Raw genomic sequence first — 18668 nt, 5'->3', positions numbered from 1 at the left:
GCTACTGCTAAGTCCCTTCAGTCGTGTCCGACTCTGTGTGACCCCATAGACAGCAGCCCACCAGGCTCCCCCATCCCTGGGATTCTCCAGGCAAGAACGCTGGAGTGGGTTGCCGCGTCCTTCTCCAATGCACGAAAGTGAAAAGTGAAAGTGAAGTCGCTCAGTCGTGTCCGACTCTTAGCGACCCCGTGGACTGCAGCCCACCAGGCTCCTCTGTCCATGGGATTTTCCAGGCAAGAGTACTGGAGCGGGCTGCCACTGCCTTCTCCGCCACTGATGCTAGTGGGGCTGAAAGATGAACTGTACCTAAAAGAATCAAGATGATCCTGATCAGACCACGGATGATCAGTTTCAAAATGACATTCAGGGCTGACTGTGCTGTTTCTGCAAGGAACCCCCCTCCCTCGGTCTATAAAAGCTTTTACATTCCGACTGTCAGGGAGTCAGCCTTTGGACAGATGTCCCCCGCCCCTGCCCCTGGCTGAGAGCATCCCAAATAAAGCAAACTCTTCCTTCCCACCACCCTGCCCTCTTCAGTGGCTTTTCAGCGTCAAGCAGCCAGACTCCACTTTCGATTACGAGATGATCTAAGCCATCTCTTCCAACTAGTAACAGTAGTCTGCACTACTAATAATCCACTCATGTAGTACTAGTAATCTAAACGCAGGGCCACCTCTTCCAACTAGGACTCATGCAGTACTAGTAATCCTCATGGGCAAGCGCCACTTCCTGAAACAAGTCTGCATTCCCGGCTGTTTGCCCAGCCTGCAGCTCCCCCATGACCTAAGAGGCAAGCAACTCCCAGGCAGAGAACTCAGTACATTTTGCCCACCGACAGGTGTCCAGGCCAGCAGGTGCCACACAGCAGATGCTCAATAAATACGTGTGGAACAAGTGGGCAGACACAGACACTGAGCAAACAGCTGCATGGAGACCCGAGGGACAGCCACTGCGGCCACCACCATGCCTGAGGTTCAGGGCACGATCTCCAAAGGGGACAAGATTAAAAAAAAGAAACCCATAGTTTCCTCAGACCCGTTGACGAGATGGATGATTCCAGCATTGAAAGACTGTCATTTTTCCCTCCTCTGTCGCTCGCTCGAGGCAGAAGACAGTATGAGCTGCTTAAGAGGAGATGTCCTTCTGTCTATCTCAGCAGCAAATTTGATCCCCGGGCCTGCTGCCTCGCAGCATCTGGGTCTGGTTTTTCTCACTTACCCCTATTTTCTGCCCCTTCCTGTTTATTCCTCCACATAACTGTGTTTCCCCAGCCCCTGATCCAATATGTTCCTTCCGGCCCCTGTAAGTGGAGGCGGCTGGCTTTACTTAAATGCAATTTGGCAAGGTACAGGACGTCTTTAAACAGCCAAGAGCCCCGGAAACTTGGTTCTTTCAGGCTCAGTATAAAAGGAAGCAGGAACGTGGACACACTGCTACGTTTAAGACGCATAACCGACCAGGACCTGCTGTATAGCACAGACAACTCCGCCCAGTATTATGCAGCAAGCTACATGGGAAGAGCATGTGAAAAGGAAGAGATGCATGTGTGTGTATCACTGAATCACGGCGCTGTGCACCGGAAACCAAGGTCACACTGTTCATCAAGTGTACTTCAATATAAAATAAAAAGCTAAAAATAAAAAAAGATGGGGAGGACCATATCTCTCCTTTATGAGATGGCTCAGATTTAAAAGAGATGGTTGGATGGCATCACCAACTCAATGGACATGAGTCTGAGTAAACTCCAGGAGTTGGTGATGGACAGGGAGGCCTGGAGTGCTGCAGTCCATGGGGTCACAAAGAGTTGGACACGACTGAGCGACCCAACTGAACTGAACTTATTCAGATTTAAATGCTGCCAGCTGTTTAGTCACCAAGTCACGTCCGACTCTTTGCGACCCCATGGACTGCAGACCGCCAGGCTCCTCTGTCCGTGGGATTTCCCAGGCAAGAGTACTGGAGTGGGTTGCCGTTTTTCCTCCTCCAAAAATACTGCCAGTTCACCTAAAAAAGAGACAGCATGCCTATGGACATTAGGAGTGATGGGCACGTGGATGAGATAGGTTAATAGGGTCCTTCCCAGCCTAGAATTGTGAGCATGCAGTTTTGGTACATTCATCTTCCAGAAGTTATCAGAAGGAAGTCATTCAGATTTAAAATGGAAAATCTTCCAGAAGTTATCTCAGGGAAGTCTTCCAGATTTAAAGTATAAACCAGGGTAAACCTGATTTCTGTGGACAAACCAAGGGTCACAATCTTTCACTTGAAAAATAATGGAGCAACTGCTCTTTAAACGATGTCTTGGGTAACTCGGCTGGGTGATGAGGATGGGGTCAGGACTGCACTGAAATCTAGTATGAGAATCCCCTGAATTTAAGAATGAGCCATCAGCTGGTGGCATGGTGACCAGATGCTCTGGGAGAATCTCCCATCTGGGAGCAGAACCCAAAACATGCTATAGAAAAGGAGAGCTTCATTCCCTCTCTCAAGAGGCACCCAAGAGTCTAACATCAGCGTCGATCTCTAAGATATACAATAGGGGTATAATACGTGCTGCACTCCCACAGACGCCTAGGCATCTCAGTGATGCGATGGTGTTGGTTCAGCCGCTCAGTCGTGTCCTACTCTTTGTGACCCCATGGACTGCAGCACGCCAGCCCTCCCTGTCCATCACCAACTCCAGGAGCTTGCTCAAACTCATGTCCATTGAGTTGGTGATGTCATCCAACCATCTCATCCTCTGTCATCCCCTTCTCCTCCCGCCTTCAATCTTTCCCAGCATCAGGGTCTTTTCTAAAGAGTCAGTTCTTTGCATCATGTGTCCAAAGTACTGGAGCTTCAGCTTCAGCATCAGTCCTTCCAATGAATCTTCAGGACCGATTTCCTTTAGGATGGACAGGTTGGACCTCCTTGTACTGTAATCTGACATTTACATGTACGAAAACCAGATGCGGGACTACTGCTACACGTATGATCATCACTCGATTCCCCTTGGTCCTTTAGGCTCGTTAGAAATGCACCCGTTGGGACGTCTGGTGGTTCAGTAGTTAAGAATCCGCCTAGCCATGCAGGAGACACAGGTTTGATTCCTGGTCCGGGAAGATCCCACTTGCCGTGGAACAACTGAACCTGTGTGCCTCAACTACTGAACCTGTGCTTGAGAGCCAAGGAGCCACAATTATTGAGCCCACGGGCCACAACCACTGAAGCCTGAGTGCCCTACAGCTGGTGCTCTGCAACAAGAGAACCCACTGCAATCAGAAGCCCGCGAACTGTGAGCAGAGAGGTGCCCCTGCTCGCCAAAACTAGAGAGAGCCTCCGCAAAGCCACAGAGACCCAGTGCAACAAAAGACACATACCTGCATAAAAAAAAAATTAATAAAAGGAAATGCACCTTTGTATCTGCTGTCAGCAGACCCAAAGCATCGAGTACATCTTGTCACTGACACAGACGTAAAACACACTGGGTCTGGGAACCACGCTGGCATCAACGCGTCTGAGCATTGTCTTAAACATCCACGGCTAGCAGACACACACAGAGAATGTGACCAAACAGATCGACAGATCGGCGGGTCACGAGCCGCCGCCTTTGAGGCTCAGGGGACAAGGTCAGGTAGACATCTGAAAGCCACTCAGCACCAGTGCAAAGCTACAAGACCGCAGGCAGGGGAGATCGCATTGGAGGGGCATCGTGGGAGGTGGGTAAGCATTAACCAGGAAGGAAAAGAAAGTTGTTCCAAGCAGAGGGAACCGCCAGCAGAGACCAGCCGTGCCAGAGCAGAGGGGCTCTTCGGCAGACACTCAGACGGAAGGTGGGACCAGGAGACGCAGCTGGGTGGCTGGCGGAGCAGGAAGGAAGCAGCTTCAGAACCCTGCCGACCACCTGGCACGTCCTCTGCCCCCCCAGGAGGAAGGAGCCAGCAAGCACTGGCATAGAGCTAGGCGACTGCCCCGGTCTGCCGAGACAACCGGGGTAACCAGCAGGCTCAAGAGAAGAACGTAGGACCAGGAGGAAGGAGAAATCACACCCGGCTTCTTTGCAGGAGCGCGGGGAGCGGGGGGCATCTCGCAAGAGCAATGGCCGCTTGCGGTTCTATTCTCTTCCCCGGCCCCTCCCCCATGACACGCAGCCCTGGAAGCGAGGCAGGGAGAGATACTCGGGAGGAGAGACGCGTCTACTCACTGTTGGGTGGATGCCAGCGCACGGCGTTCAGGTAGAAGTTGCAGTAGTGGAAGAGAAACTCGTGCTCTGATCGCTGGGCCCGCCCCTGCAGCAAGGGCATCAGGTCCCGGCCGTCGATGACTCTGGGGGGAGAAGTAGGTGGGGCGTCAGGTGGCCACGCCCACCAGGGGGCTCAGGCACCCTGGCTTATCTGAGCTGTCCTTCAGTGCAGGAAGGCGTGATGGGGCTGCACCCTGGCTTATCTGAGCTGTCCAGTACACGAAGGCATGACGGCGCTACAAGGTGGTCATTCAGCAAGGAACGCTAACTGACCACCGCTGGGCACCGTGTGCCATGTAGGGAGGCAAGTCAGCTGTGCTCAGGCGTGAACTCATTTCATCCTCAAAGCGACACTGTGAGCTGGAATCGTGATACGGAGACACGGACTGATTCGCTCGATGTTACCAGTGTCACACGTCTGTGGGGGTGGACCCACTCATAAGCATATACCCCGAAATAAAAACCCTAATTCAAAAAGACACAGGAACCTCAGTGTTCAGCACAGCCCTATTTACAATAGCAAGCAACCCAGATGTCCATCAACAGGCGAACTGATACAGAAGATAGGTTCCATGTATACCGCGGAATACTGCTCAGCCATGAAAAAGAACAAAGCTGCCTCATTTCCAGAGATGTGGCGGGACCTAGCGTCTGTCATGCACAGTGAAGTAAGTCCCAAAGAGGAAAACAAATACTGTCTATGAAGGCACATGTATGGAATCGAGAAGGATGGTGCTGATGAACCCATTTGCAAAGCGGAAACAGAGGTGCAGGCCTAGAGAACCGACTTGCGGACACAGGAGGGGAACAAGGAGGTGGGATGACCCTCTGCTGGTTCTGCACCCCCTTTTCTGCTTATTCCAGCTTATTCACAAACTCCAGATCTGTTGAAAACAAGGATTTTTGACAATCTGCCTTTAAGAAAAAGATAACATATAGCATGGGGCAACTTAGATTGGATAGACTTCAATGAAAATGAAGTTCTAAGTCCCAATGCAGTGATTTGCAAATAATGATGATGATGATATTAAATACCCCGAGGATGGGAATATACTTAAGACAGATTTACATACCACACACATACATGCCACACGTTTATGCTCTCAAAGGTAAACACATCTGTTCAATGATTATGGCAAAAGGCGGAAGTTTCCAGATGGCATGGGATAACTGTAATACAATGGGAGATGAGCAAAATAAGACTGTTTGGAGGTTTGTCATTTAGTTGCTAGGTCATGTCCGACTCTTTGCGACCCCATGGACTGCAGACCATCAGGCTCCTCTGTCCATGGGATCTCCAGGCAACAATCCAGAGTGGGTTGCCACTTCCTACTCCAGGGGATCTTCCCAACCCAGGTCTCAAACCTGTGTCTCTTGCACTGGCAGGGAGATTCTTTACCACTGAGCCACATGGGAAGTCCCTTTTGGAGGTTAAGTAAAGGGGGAAAAAAAAAAAAAGTCTAAACTTTTCTTTTGAGTGAAACATACATTAACACCCACTAGAGAAATTGAAGGCATTGACGCTATGAGGCCACTGCCCCTGAGACCTGGGGCAGAAAGACACCTGGGAAGAGTGAGATTGTTGAATTTGAGGGTTTTCTTTCTCTGATTAAAAACACTCCCCAGACAAACATCACAATGATAATGCTTATATATGGAATCTAAAAAAAAAATCATAAAGGAACTTATCTAGAAAGCAGAAATAGAGGCACAGATGTAGAAAACAAACCTATAGCTCCCAAAGAGGGGAAGCGGGGGAGGATACCCTGGAAAACTAGTATTGACAGATACACACTGCCATATACAAACGTGAAAGAAAGTGAAAGGCGCTCAGTCGCCTCTGACTCTTTGCGACTATACAGTCCATGGGATTCCCCAGGCCAGAATACTGGAGTGGGTAGCCTTTCCCTTCTCCAGGGGCTCTTCCTGACCCAGGGATCGAACCCAGGTCTCCCGCATTGCGGGTAGATTCTTTACCATCTGAGCCACCAGGGAAGCCCAAGAATACTGGAGTGAGTAGCCTTTCCCTTCTCCAGCGGATCTTCCCCACCCAGGAATCGAACCGGGGTCTCCTGCATTGCAGGTAGATTCTTAACCAACTGAGCTAGCAGGGAAGCCATATATTGAACAGATACTAATAAGGACCTACAGTATAGCACTGGGAACTCTACTCAATACCCTGTAATAATCTGTAATAATAATAATCTATACTAGATAATACTGGTGACTCAGAGGTAAAGAATCCGCCTGAAATGGAGGAGATATGGGAGACTCGGGTTCGATCCCTGGGTCTGAAGATCGCCTGGAGGAGGAAACGGCAACCCACTCCAATATTCTTGCCTGGAGAATCCCATAGACGGAGGAGCCTGGTGGGCTACAGTCCATGGGGTCGCAAAGAGTCGGACATGACTAAGCGACTTAAGTTTAACTTATGTTTCAATGCTGTGCTCTCAAATCATCCCACCCTCGCCTTCTCCCACTGAGTCCAAAAGTCTGTTCTTTACATCTGTGTCTCTCTAGCTGCCTTGCTTAGAGGGTCGTCCTTACTTGCTCACATAATTTGGGTGAGCACTCTTGAGAGGCCCGATGTCCCTCAGGCTTTTTCTTCCTGTCTTTGTTATTTGGTGGGGCCTTTTGGTGTCATTAAAACCCTCATAAAGTAATTATAGCCTTGCTCCTGAGTGCTTCTCTGGCACCCATCCTGCATGATCCGCCACGCGCTCCGCCGAAGTCCACAGGACTGAAAATACTCCATTACCGCTAAGTTAAAAATAAGAACAAAAGACAGAATTGGCTCGCTTTCAAAGCATGCTTGCTATTTGCCATGAAAGGAACAGGGTAGACAGACAATTCTATCCAAAAGAAGCGCATGCTCTGAATACCATTTCTATGCTGAAATGGCAAGTATTGTGACTGAAAGAGACATTGGCTTGGCTGTGCCTGACTCTTCGCGACCCCATGGACTGTATCCATGGGATTCTCCAGGCCAGAACACTGGAGCGGGTAGCCGTTCCCTTCTCCAGGGATGGACTGTATCCATGGGATTCTCCAGGCCAGAACACTGGAGTGGGTAGCCGTTCCCTTCTCCAGGGACGGATTGTATCCATGGGATTCTCCAGGCCAGAACACTGGAGTGGGTAGCCGTTCCCTTCTCCAGGGATGGACTGTATCCATGGGATTCTCTGGGCCAGAACACTGGAGTGGGTAGCCGTTCCCTTCTCCAGGGATGGACTGTATCCATGGGATTCTCCGGGCCAGAACACTGGAGTGGGTAGCCGTTCCCTTCTCCAGGGGATCTTCCCAACCCAGGGATTGAACCCAGGTCTCCTGCATTGCAAGCGGATTCTTTACCAGCTGAGCCATTGTGGAAGCCCGTCCTTTAGCCTATGAGATCCTAAAGAGGTGGAAAGGAAGCAAGGGATGAGAAAGGAGCAGAGAGGAGAGCTGGAGCATGAAAAATTCTGAGGTTGAGATAGACCCCAGCTCCCTCCATCACCTTTTTGTCCACATGGAGGTAAGGCCTTTCCATGAAGGTTCAAGACTGGCAGTGGATCTCCTTTTCCCCAAATCAATCTCTACCTTGCCTTTTTATTTTATTCTCTTACAAAAAATCTTTTATTTTTATACTGCAGTGTAGTCAGTGAACAATGCTGTGACAGTCTGCAGGTGAACCCTGAAGGCACTCAGTGCCACACATACACATGTACCCCTTCTCCCCCAAACTCCCCTCCCATCCAGGCAGCCATGTGACACTGAGCAGAGGTCCCCGTGCTGTCCAGCAGGTCCTTGCTGGTTCTCCATGCTAAATACAGCAGTGTGTCCAAGTCCATCCCAAACTCCCTGACTATCCCTTCCCCCATCCTTACCCCTGGTGACCATAAGGTTATTACAGAGCATTGAGCAGAGTTCCCTGTACTGGGCAGCAGGTCCTTGCTGGTTCTCCATGTTAAACACAGCAGTGTGTCCATGTCCACCCCAGACTCCCTGACTATCCCTTTCCCATCCTTCCCCCCTAGTGACCATAAGGTTATTACAGAGGATTGAGCAGAGTTCCTTGTGCTGTCCAGCAGGTCCTGGTTGGTTCTCCTTGTTAAATACAGCAGTGTGTCCATGTCTATCCCAAACTCCCTGACTATCCCTTCCCCCGGGCAACCATAAGCTACGTCTGTGAATCTGTTTCTGTTTTGTTAAGGAAATTCATTGTGTTGTTTCTTTCTCTATTTCTTTCTCCATTCCACATAGAAGGCATGCCGTACGAGATTTCTCCTTCTCTGTCTGACTTAGCCCACTCAGTATGAGAATCTCTAGGCCCACCCGTGTTGCTGCAAATGGCATTACTCTACCTCTGTTTCTGGAAGCTGTGTTTCGTCATATGCCCACAAAACTCAGCACTTAAGAACTCAGGAATTAGAACCATTTTCTTAAGATCAGTATCTCATGACTAAACTGGGCCTTGATCCTACAAAGGGGGACTTAATAATAAAAACAAATTTCCAAGTCTCAGAAACTTCCTTTCTTACTTCCAAGCAAAAGATTTAAGTCTTTTTTTTTTTTTTAAGGAGAGAAGCGACGTCTGTTTTGCAACCTTCTTTCTCCTTGCAATGCAGAGAGAGGTCTCATTTTTAATTTTTTTTTATATCCTGCATCTAACGTGCTCTTTCCTGGAAGCAGGTAATAAATCATGCAGTGATGGAAACCACCGTTGAACAGTGCTGCAGAAATATGGCTTGTCAAAAAAAGGCTCATTTCTGCCATGAAAAATGGAAAGTGATTCTACTGAGCTAAACTTTTAAACAGTGTCTGAGCTATCAAAATAGTTGGGATGGCTGGAATGGAAATGTTCCTACAACATCACATTTTCTGGCAGAGTGGCCCGTACACTCTCAAAATCACACAGAGCATTGCCACTCAATTCAGTTCAGTTCAGTCACTCAGTCATCTGACTCTTTGCGACCCCATGGACTGCAGCATGCCAGGCCCCCCTGTCCATCACCAACTCCCAGAGCTTGCTCACACTCATGTCCATTGAGTTGGTGATGCCATCCAACCATCTCATCCTCTGTCATCCCCTTCTCCTACCGCCTTCAATCTTTCCCAGCATCAGGGGTCTTTTAAAATGAGTCAGTTCTTCGCATAAAGTGGCCAAAGTATTGGAGTCTCAGCTTCAGCATGAGTCCTTCCAATAAATATTCAGGATTGATTTCCTTTAGGATGGACTGGTTGGATCCCCTTGCAGTCTAAGAATCTTCTCCAATACCACAGTTCAAAAGCATCAATTGGCGTAAGGCTTTGGTGTAGTCAATAAAGCAGAAATAGATGTTTTTCTGGAACTCTCTTGCTTTTCTGGTGATCCAGTGGATGTTGGCAATCTCTGGTTCCTCTGCCTTTTCTAAATTCAGCTTGAACATTTGGAAGTTCATGGTTCACGTACTATTGAAGCCTTGCTTGGAGAATTTTGAGCATTACTTTACTAGCATGTGAGATGAGTGCAATTGTGCAGTAGTTTGAGCATTCTTTAGCATTGTCTTTCTTTGGCATTGGAAGGAAAACTGACCTTTTCCAGTCCTATGGCCACTGCTGAGTTTTCCAAATTTGCTTGTATATTGAATGCAGCACTTTCACAGCATCATCTTTCAGGATTTGAAATAACTCAACTGGAATTCCATCATCTCCACTAGCCTTGTTCATAGTGATGCTTCCTAAGGCCCACTTGACTTTGCATTCCAGAATAACTGGCTCTAGGTGAGTGATCCCACCATCGTGATTATCTGGGTCGTGAAGATCTTTTTTGTACAGTCCTTCTGTGTATTGTTACCACCTCTTCTCAATATCTTCTGCTTCTGTTAGGTCCATACCATTTCTGTCCTTTATCGAGCCCGTCTTTGCATGAAATGTTCCCTTGGTATCTCTAATTTTCTTGAAGAGATCTCTAGTCTTTCCCATTCTATTGTTTTCCTCTATTTTTTTTCATTGATAACCGAGGAAGGCTTTCTTATCTCTCCTTGCTATCCTGTGGAACTCTGCATTCAGATGCTTATATCTTTCCTTTTCTCCTTTGCCTTTAGTTTCTCTTCTTTTCTCAGTTATTTGTAAGGCCCCATCAGACAACCACTTTGCCCTTTTAACATTTCTTTTTCTGGGGGATGATCTTGATCCCTGCCTCCTGTACAATGTCACGAATGCCCGTCCATAGTTATCTATGGGAATTGTCTGACTGGACTTCTCTGTCAACGAACTCAAGCTTTCATAGCACATTTGCAGGACAGCCGTGGCTACAAACTTGGATGTGTTCCTTCCTGGCGTCTGCTCACTTCTGTGAAGAACGTGCTCATTTGAGATTGTGTCCCGGGTGGCTCAGACAGTAAAGCATCTGCCTACAATGCAGGAGACCCGGGTTCGATCCCTGGGTCAGGAAGATCCCCTGGAGAAGGAAATGGCACCCCACTCCAGTACTCTTGCCTGGAAAATCCCATGGACAGAGGAGCATGGTGGGCTAGAGTCCTTGGGGTGGCAAAGATTCGGACACAACTAAGCGACTTCACTTTCACTAACTTGGAAAGCGCGATGGTTTTCCCCCTGGGTCCTGACCCCTGACAACCACGAGGATATTAACAGTTCAATATCAAGGAGTGTCGCAGCCAAATTTCAGGTCCAATTCAGTAGCTTGGGGGGGACTGTCTCTTTCTTTAACATTAAATTAATTAATTTTGGGGGGCTGGGCCGGGTCTTCCTTGCTGCACGGGTTGGGGGGCTCCTCTCTAGCTGCGGTACGGGGGCTTCTCATCACAGTGGAGCACAGTGTCTGGGCATGGACGCTTTTCACAGTGGTCGTGCTCAGGCTGAGTCGCTCTGTGGCACACAGGATCTTCCCAAACCAGAGACTGAACCCACGTCCCCTGCATTTGCAGACACATTCTTTTCTTTTCTTTTTTTTAATGTATTTGTTTTAACTGGAGAATATTTACTTTGCAATCTTGTAATGTACAATATTGTCACCTTACAATATTGTGATGGTTTTCGGCATACATCCACAGGCACACAGGCGTCACCCCCATCCTGAACGACCCTCCCGCACCTACCTCCCCACCATATTCCTGCCGGCTGTCCCAGGGCACCAGCGTTGAGTGCCCTGCTTCAAGCATGAGCTTGCACTGATGACCTGTCTCACATATAGTAACACACACGTCTCAATGCTAGTGTCTCAGATCATCCCACCCTCCCCCTCTCCCACAGAGTCCAGAAGTCTGTTCTTTACATCTGTGTCTCTTTTGTTGCTCTGTACATAGGATCGTTGGTACCGTGTATCTGGATTCCACATTGTACGTTAATCGACGGTATTTGGCTTTCTTTTTCTGACTCACTTCACTCTGTGTCACAGGCTCCAGGTTCATCCACCTCATCAGAAGGGACTCAAATGCACCCTTTTTCATAGCTCAGTAACATTCCATTGTGTATACGTACCACAACTTCCTTAACCGTTTTCATCTGCCTACCGACACCTAGGTTGGCAGATGGAGTCTTCACTACAGAGCCACCAGGAAGCCCGGGTGACTTTCCTGTAACTGAAAAGGGGATGTAACTTTTCAGAGAGACAGTGACATCATTCTCCATGAATGCTCCATCTCTCTCTCTGCTCTGAAACCAGGGAATCATCTGCCTGGGGATATTCCCATGACCTGCCTTTGCCTGGTTCACCCTGAGAAGCATTTGACCATCATAACAGAAGGGGAAGCTTTGGGGGGACTGACAAAGAGGTTAACTTGGGAGCACACTATGAGTCACCTGTTGCCATATTGCAAACAAAGTGATTTTTTTTCAGTGTAGAATAGGAAAGGAAACATTTGTAGGAGAAAGCACATAGACTTTGACCAACTAAAGCAAATCCCAAGTGCCCAGAAAGTCACTTGCATCATGAAAGCAACATCTCTGCTCGTAAACATCCAACACTCTGACGTATATGAACAGAAAGCAAGCTCATTCACAAGGAGTTCCATGCGCATGAAGAGCTTCAACTCTCATTCTGCAAAACAGAGCTGAGCTAGGTACAGCTCACTGAACTGTTTCATTGGCAGGGCTCTATGGAAGACGTCTTGTGTGGTCACCCAGCTACATATCAGCAAAAATATATATATATATATAAATATAAATATATATAAATATATAAAATATATATATATATATATATATTTTTTTTTAATCTTGTTTTGCTGTTGCTGGTGGCCACACCTCATGGCTGGCAGGATCTCAGTTGTCTTATCAGGGACTCAACCTGGGTCATGGCAGTGAAAACCAGGAATCTTAAGCACCAAGCCATCACGGAACTCCCCAACATCAGCCAAACTCACTGGGAGAACTGTCCCTCTCCCTGCCTTCATGACACATAAGTGACGTCAAACATTTGGATTTCTTTCCCAAACTTGAAAAAAAAAAAAAAAGAAGAAACAGAATTCCAATTATGGAATGTGGGCATCTGTGTTAGTCGCTTGGTCATGTTCAACGCTTTGCAACCCCATGGACTTTAGCCTGCCAGGCTCCTCTGTCCGTGGGATTCTCCAGGCAAGAACACTGGAGCGAGTTGTCATTTCCTGCTTCAGCGGATCTTCCTGACCCAGGGAGTGAACTTGGGTCTCCTGCACTGTAGGGAAGAAGGGACCTGAATATTTCACGACTACAGAGTGACTCTGGAGAACTGTGAACCTGTCCTTGCCTCCTAGCACTATGATCTGTGGCCAGAACTGAGGTGCTTTCCAAAGGGGCAGCCACCTATGGCATGCTGAACTCTGTATTACCGCAATGAAAGAGCATACGCTCACGACGCTAATATTCTGCCTGCTTGCAAAGATGAGGCTAACAGAAAGGCTTTCACTTTATTGCTTTACTATGTTCAGGTAGTATATTTCTGTGGCCTATGTGTGTTTTCTTTTTTTGAAATTTTTATTGGAATATAGTTGTTTTACAGCATTGTGTTAGCTTCTACTCGACAACAAAGTGAATTGGCTACGTGTCTGAAAAAGTGAAACTCTGTCGCTCAGTCGTGTCTGACTCTTTACAGCCCCATGGACTGTAGCCCGCCAGGATCCTCTGTCCATGGGATTCTCCAGGCAAGAAGACTGCAGTGGGTTGCCATTTCTTTCTCCAGGGGATCTTCCTGACCCGGGTCTCCTGAATTTCAGGCAGATTCTTTACCAACTGAGCCACTAGGGAAGCCTAGCTGTATGTACATCCCCTCTTTTTTGGATTTCCTTGCCACTTGGGTCAGCAAAAAGCATCAAGTAAAGATCCCTGCAGTATACAGTAGGACCCCATTAATTATCTATTTTATACATGGCATCAATAGTGTAGGAACTTCCCAGGTGGTTCAGTGGGAAAGAATCCACCGGCCAATGCCCGTCGAGCCCTGAGTCAGGAAGATCCCCTGGAGGAGGAAGTGGCAACCCTCTCCAGTATTCTCCTGGAGACTCCCAAGGACAGAGGAGCCTGGTGGGCTACAGGACTGAGTGACTGAGTACACACACATGGATAAATAGCAGAATATTATCCAGCTGTCATTATTGAAAAGTTATAATAAGGTTTTCCTTATAATGACATTTTCCATGAAAGAGCAATAATGAGCTTCTGAGCAGAATTCTCAGCCTCAGCACTACTGACCTATTGGGCTGGATCACTCCTTCTCATGGGAGGGGGGACTGTCTCCCAGGGTCATCCCCCAAACTGTGGGCTGTTGAGGGGCGTCTCTGGCCTCCCCCCACGAGATGCCAGCAGCATCGTGAGTCTCGACAATCAAAAATGTCTCCAGATATTGCTAAATGGCCCCTGGGAGGAACGGTCACCCCAGGTGAAAACCATCCCTTTAGATGATCAAAGTCACCAGGGCAGACACAGGAGGATGTTTTCTGGACCTGGTTGCTAACGTTATCTAAATAGAACGCTGAGAACTCATTTCAGTCCCATGAGTGACATGGAAGCTGATTTCTGTTTTCTTTTCTTTACGGCCTCTAGGATGACAGTGACATCTTAAGAGGGGCCTCCACAGACACAGTATCATTGGGTTGAGAAAGACCATCAGCGATGGTCCATAGGAAGAACCTTCAATATTCAGAAAGGGCTCTACTGAAGACACCTGCTCACACAGAGAAGACTTGGGTCTGATTAACAGGGGTGGGCACTGGCTTCCTCCATCAATGGGCACATGCGAGAAGACCAGGCTGACTTGCATCACCCTCAGGTTGGGGTGGGAAGAGGTGCCGGCAGTGAGATTTCCCTTCAAGAATCTCCCTCTTTGCCTCTGAACTTCTGCCTTCCCTGGCCTCTTCCCAGTGAGATGGAAAGATGCTCTGAGAGCAAACCATTTAAAGATGCTCTGAGAGCCCGTGGAACGCCCCTGGTGGTCCAATGGTTAAGAATCCACCTTGCAATGCAGGGGACATGGGTCCGATCCCCAGTTGGAAAACTAAGATCCCATATGCCTTCGAGCAAACAAGCCTGCGTGCCACAATTAGAATCTGCAGGTCACAATCAGAGAGTCTGCGCACTGCACCGGAAGATTCCACAAGACGCAGCGGAGATCCTGAGGGCCCCAACTACAACCCGATGTGGCCAAAAAGAACACTATGAGAGAAAAGAGCAGTGATGATATGATATCATGAGCCAAGAATGGATGCTTTTAAACTGTGGTGCTGGAGAAGACTCGAGAGTCCCTTGGACTGCAAGGAGATCCAACCAGTCCATCCTAAAGGAAATCAGTCCTCAATATTCACTGGAAGGACTGATGCTGAAGCTGAAACTCCAATCCTTTGGCCACCTGATGGGAAGAGCTGACTCACTGGAAAAGACCCTGATGCTGGGAGAGATTGAAGGAAGGAGGAGAAGGGGAAGGCAGAGGATGAGATGGTTGGGTGGCATCACCGACTCAATGGACATGAGTTTGAGTAAACTCTGGGAGTTGGTGATGGGCAGGGAAGCCTGGCGTGCTGCAGTCCATGTGGTCTCAAAGAGTCGGACAGGACAGAGCGGCTGAACAACCACAGCAATCTGAACAGTCTGTGTGCACTGTTCCCAATACTATCCTGCATTTATACCAAGGGAAAGAACCAGGGCTAAAGAGCAGATAAAAGAGGCGGGGAGACTTCTGATGGTCTACAAGAGAAAAACGTTTGGGACTTTCTTGGTGGTCCAGTGGTTAAGACTCCATGCTTCCAACGCAGGGGGCCACGGGTTCGATCCCTGGTTGGGGAACTAAAAATCCCTCACGCGGCATAGAGTGGGGAAGTAGATAAAATAAAATCTCTTAAAAAAAAGTAGAAGAGACTTTTTATGAGTCCCCACTGCCGAGTTTTCCATCATTGGAGGAAAGGAAGACTAGTGTGACTGGAGGGTAAGATCTTCGAAGCCCCGCTTCAGCCTTCAAAGTGATGACCCTCTAACCCCCAGTGGAGATTAAATGCAGAAGTTGCAATAACTCTTTTTCCCTGTGGTGGACGAAGCACAAGGGACAAGTATTCACGCCTCTCCACTCTGCACTTGCCAGCCTCTGACGCTTTCCATCTTCACAGCAACCCATTCGAGGGCGTGCAAGGCTGAACCCATCTGCAGGAGAAAAAACCAAGGCCCAGGAAGTTCGGGGCTTTGGCAGCTGTTAAAACAGCCAAGATGCGAAGCCCTGTATGCAATATGGCTCCAGGATCTTTGTTCTTCTCTGGAGCACCAGCTGCTCTCCAGGTGTGGTCCAGAGACCCGCAGGGATTCCCTGATATCTATCAGGAGGTCTACGAGCTGAAACGATCTCCATGGTGATTGAAAACATTCTGTGATCTCTTGCAACACTGGTCTTTCACGAGTTCATGGCGCCGGTCTCTCCCCAGTGGCTCCATTATCACTCTGCCAGCCGACTCAATGCTTGCTTGGGCACTCTTGCGTTTAAAGACTCTGATTTGAAGATCTGATTACTAATATGGCAAACACAGATAGATCCCACCCGCAGAAACAGAGCACCTTTGGGTTCCTCGATCGGTGAAGTATCTGTGAGGGTCTTGAGACCAGAACTCCATGAAAACCATTAATCGGCATATCTCCCTTAGAACTCTGCAGATGGGTCATAACACGTAAGAAGGGCTACACTCTGTAATCTCACCTTTCTCATTTGTGTGTGTGTGTGTGTGTGTGTGTGTGTGTGTGTGTGTGTGTGTGGTGTGGGCACACTTTGGGCAGAAGGTATACCCAGTGTAGAAATTTGGGAAAAAAAAAAAGGTCAGAGTGAACCAAGCTTGCACACAAAGAAGCTGAGCAAATCTCCGCCTGGACTCAGCTCTGGCCGAGCTGTTGTTCTCGTCCCTGTGTTCCAGTCTTTGCTGGGTTCCCACGGCAGCTGAATTTAAACCAGATTTGTGGCGCCTGTGTCCCCATCGTCTGCCACCTGACTAAGGAAAAGAATTATTCAGCACGCCTCACTCAGAACTCTTCAGATGGGTCATAACACCTAGGAAGAAACTGTTGCAATGTCATCAGAAGTTGTATTTAAATGAAGAGAAAGATGTTTCATTTAGAACCTGCTAGATGAAGACATGCTGGGGAAACAGGCCTGATGGAGGAGCCAGCTGTCTTTCTCCGTGCTCCTGCAGCAAAGAGCTGCTGGGTGGGTTTGGGAGGAGGCGTGTGTGATGAGAAGAGAGGGGTTACTCTGTCCAGCTGCCCTGCTGCAAGCCGATGAGACAGAGACAGACAGAGGGAGAGAAAATCCATCAAATGCCAGAAGAGCGAGGCTCAGCTAAAGACTGCAGTCCCATTCCTGGGCATATACCATACAGTCCGTGGAATTCTCCAGGCCAGAATACCGGAATGGGTAGCCGTTCCCTTCTCCAGGGCAATCTTCCTAACTCAGGGATTGAACCCATGTCTCCCACGTTGCAGGTGGATTCTTTACCAGCGGAGCCACCAGGGAAGCCCACTGCAATCGTAAAAGACACACGTACTCCCGTGATCACTGCAGCGTTAGTTACAACAGCCAGGACATGGAAGCAACCCAGCTGTCCGTCAGCAGGTGAATGGATAAAGAAGTGGGATATGCATACGATGGAATATTACTCTGCCATGAAAAAGAACAAAATTGGATCTTTCCTAGAGATGCGGATGGACCCAGAGACTAGAAGAAATTAAGTCAGCTGATACGAATACCATCAGCTGACTTAATATTGTCAGATAGTGATGCATATACGGAATCCAGAAACATGGTAGAGATGAACCCATTTGCAGGGAAGGGATACAGATGAAGATGGAGAAAACAGATTTGGACACAGAAGGGGGAGGAGATGATGGGACGAATCGAGAGAGCCCTGCTGACATATACACACAACCATGTGTAAAATAGACAGCGAGTGGGAAGCTGCTCTATGGCACAGGGAGCTCAGCGCGGGGCTCTGTGATGACCTAGAGGGGAGGGATGCGGGCGGAAGGGAAGCTGAAGAGGGAGGGGGTATATGTACCCTTATAGTCAATCCACACTGTGGGACAGCAGAAACCAACACAACATCATAAAGCAATCATTCTCCGATTAAAAAAAAAATGCAGATCCAACACGAGAGGGAAATAAATTTTGAATGAAAGAACACAACGCAAAACCAAGAAACGGAGCATCCATCCCCGTCAGGCCTCGGACTTTGTTCTCCCCTGGGATCAGGGGAAGGACAGGGCCGTGCTTACATTGCTGGACCCACCAGACCCACTAGGGCAGCCCAAGAAGCCTGGAGTGGGGAGCCTCTCCCCTTCTCCAGGGGATCTTCCTGACCCAGGAATCGAACCGGGGTCTCCTGCATTGCAGGAGGATTCTTTACCAGCTGAGCCGCCAGGGAAGCCCCTTGACCCACTGGTAACTTCCATAACTGGGCGTGGAGGGATAACCGGTCCAGTGGCGGGCAGCCTGCCACAGAGCAGGTGAACCAGAGCTCTCTTGCCTGCGCAACCTGAGTGAGAGCATCCCAGGGAGCTGAGAGTCACGGTACCTGTCTTGCGGCAAAGGAGATCCCGCGAGTTTGGCCACGGTGGGAAAGATGTCCATGTTGCTGGTGGGCTCATCAATCTCCAAGCCAGCCCGGATCACTCCTGGCCACCGGAAGATGCCGGGAACCCGGATGCCTCCTTCCCAGTTGTTGGCTTTGCCCCCTGGAACACAGAAGGAGATGCATCGTGGAGATGTCTTTCCAACACTCGCCAGCAGTACCTTCCTCAACACTCGACCTGGGGCGGCCAGTCTGGAAGAACTAAGTGCTTTGATGACAGGGATGGGACGACAATCTCATGGTATCTGCGGCTTCCCTGGGGGCTTGAGTGGGAAAGAACCTGCCCCCCAAAGCAGGAGACACGGGTTCCATCGCTGATCTGGGAAGATCCCACATGCCTCAGAGCAACTAAGGCTGTGAGCCACAAGTATTGACCCTGAGCTTAAAGCTCGGGG

The 18668-nt window shown here is 48.7% G+C and overlaps 1 protein-coding gene across 2 annotated transcripts in view; it reads right to left on the bottom strand.

Moving 5' to 3' along the window:
• LOC138929848 (steryl-sulfatase-like) overlaps positions 1–18668 on the bottom strand; it is a 157365-nt gene that overhangs the window by 11945 nt on the left and 126752 nt on the right. For both annotated transcript variants that reach the window (XM_070289540.1, XM_070289539.1), the window contains exons 8-9: positions 18217–18376; positions 4184–4305 (exon numbers count right to left, since the gene is read on the bottom strand). In XM_070289540.1, coding sequence (XP_070145641.1) covers positions 4184–4305; positions 18217–18376 — 282 coding nt within the window. The remainder of the gene's footprint in view (positions 1–4183; positions 4306–18216; positions 18377–18668) is intronic.

The sequence above is a fragment of the Ovis canadensis genome, chromosome Y (genome assembly GCF_042477335.2).
Source record: "Ovis canadensis isolate MfBH-ARS-UI-01 breed Bighorn chromosome Y, ARS-UI_OviCan_v2, whole genome shotgun sequence".
NCBI classification, from domain to species: Eukaryota; Metazoa; Chordata; class Mammalia; order Artiodactyla; family Bovidae; genus Ovis; species Ovis canadensis.
Note: the sequence above shows the minus strand (reverse complement) of the source record. Positions and strands in the feature narration are given on the sequence as shown.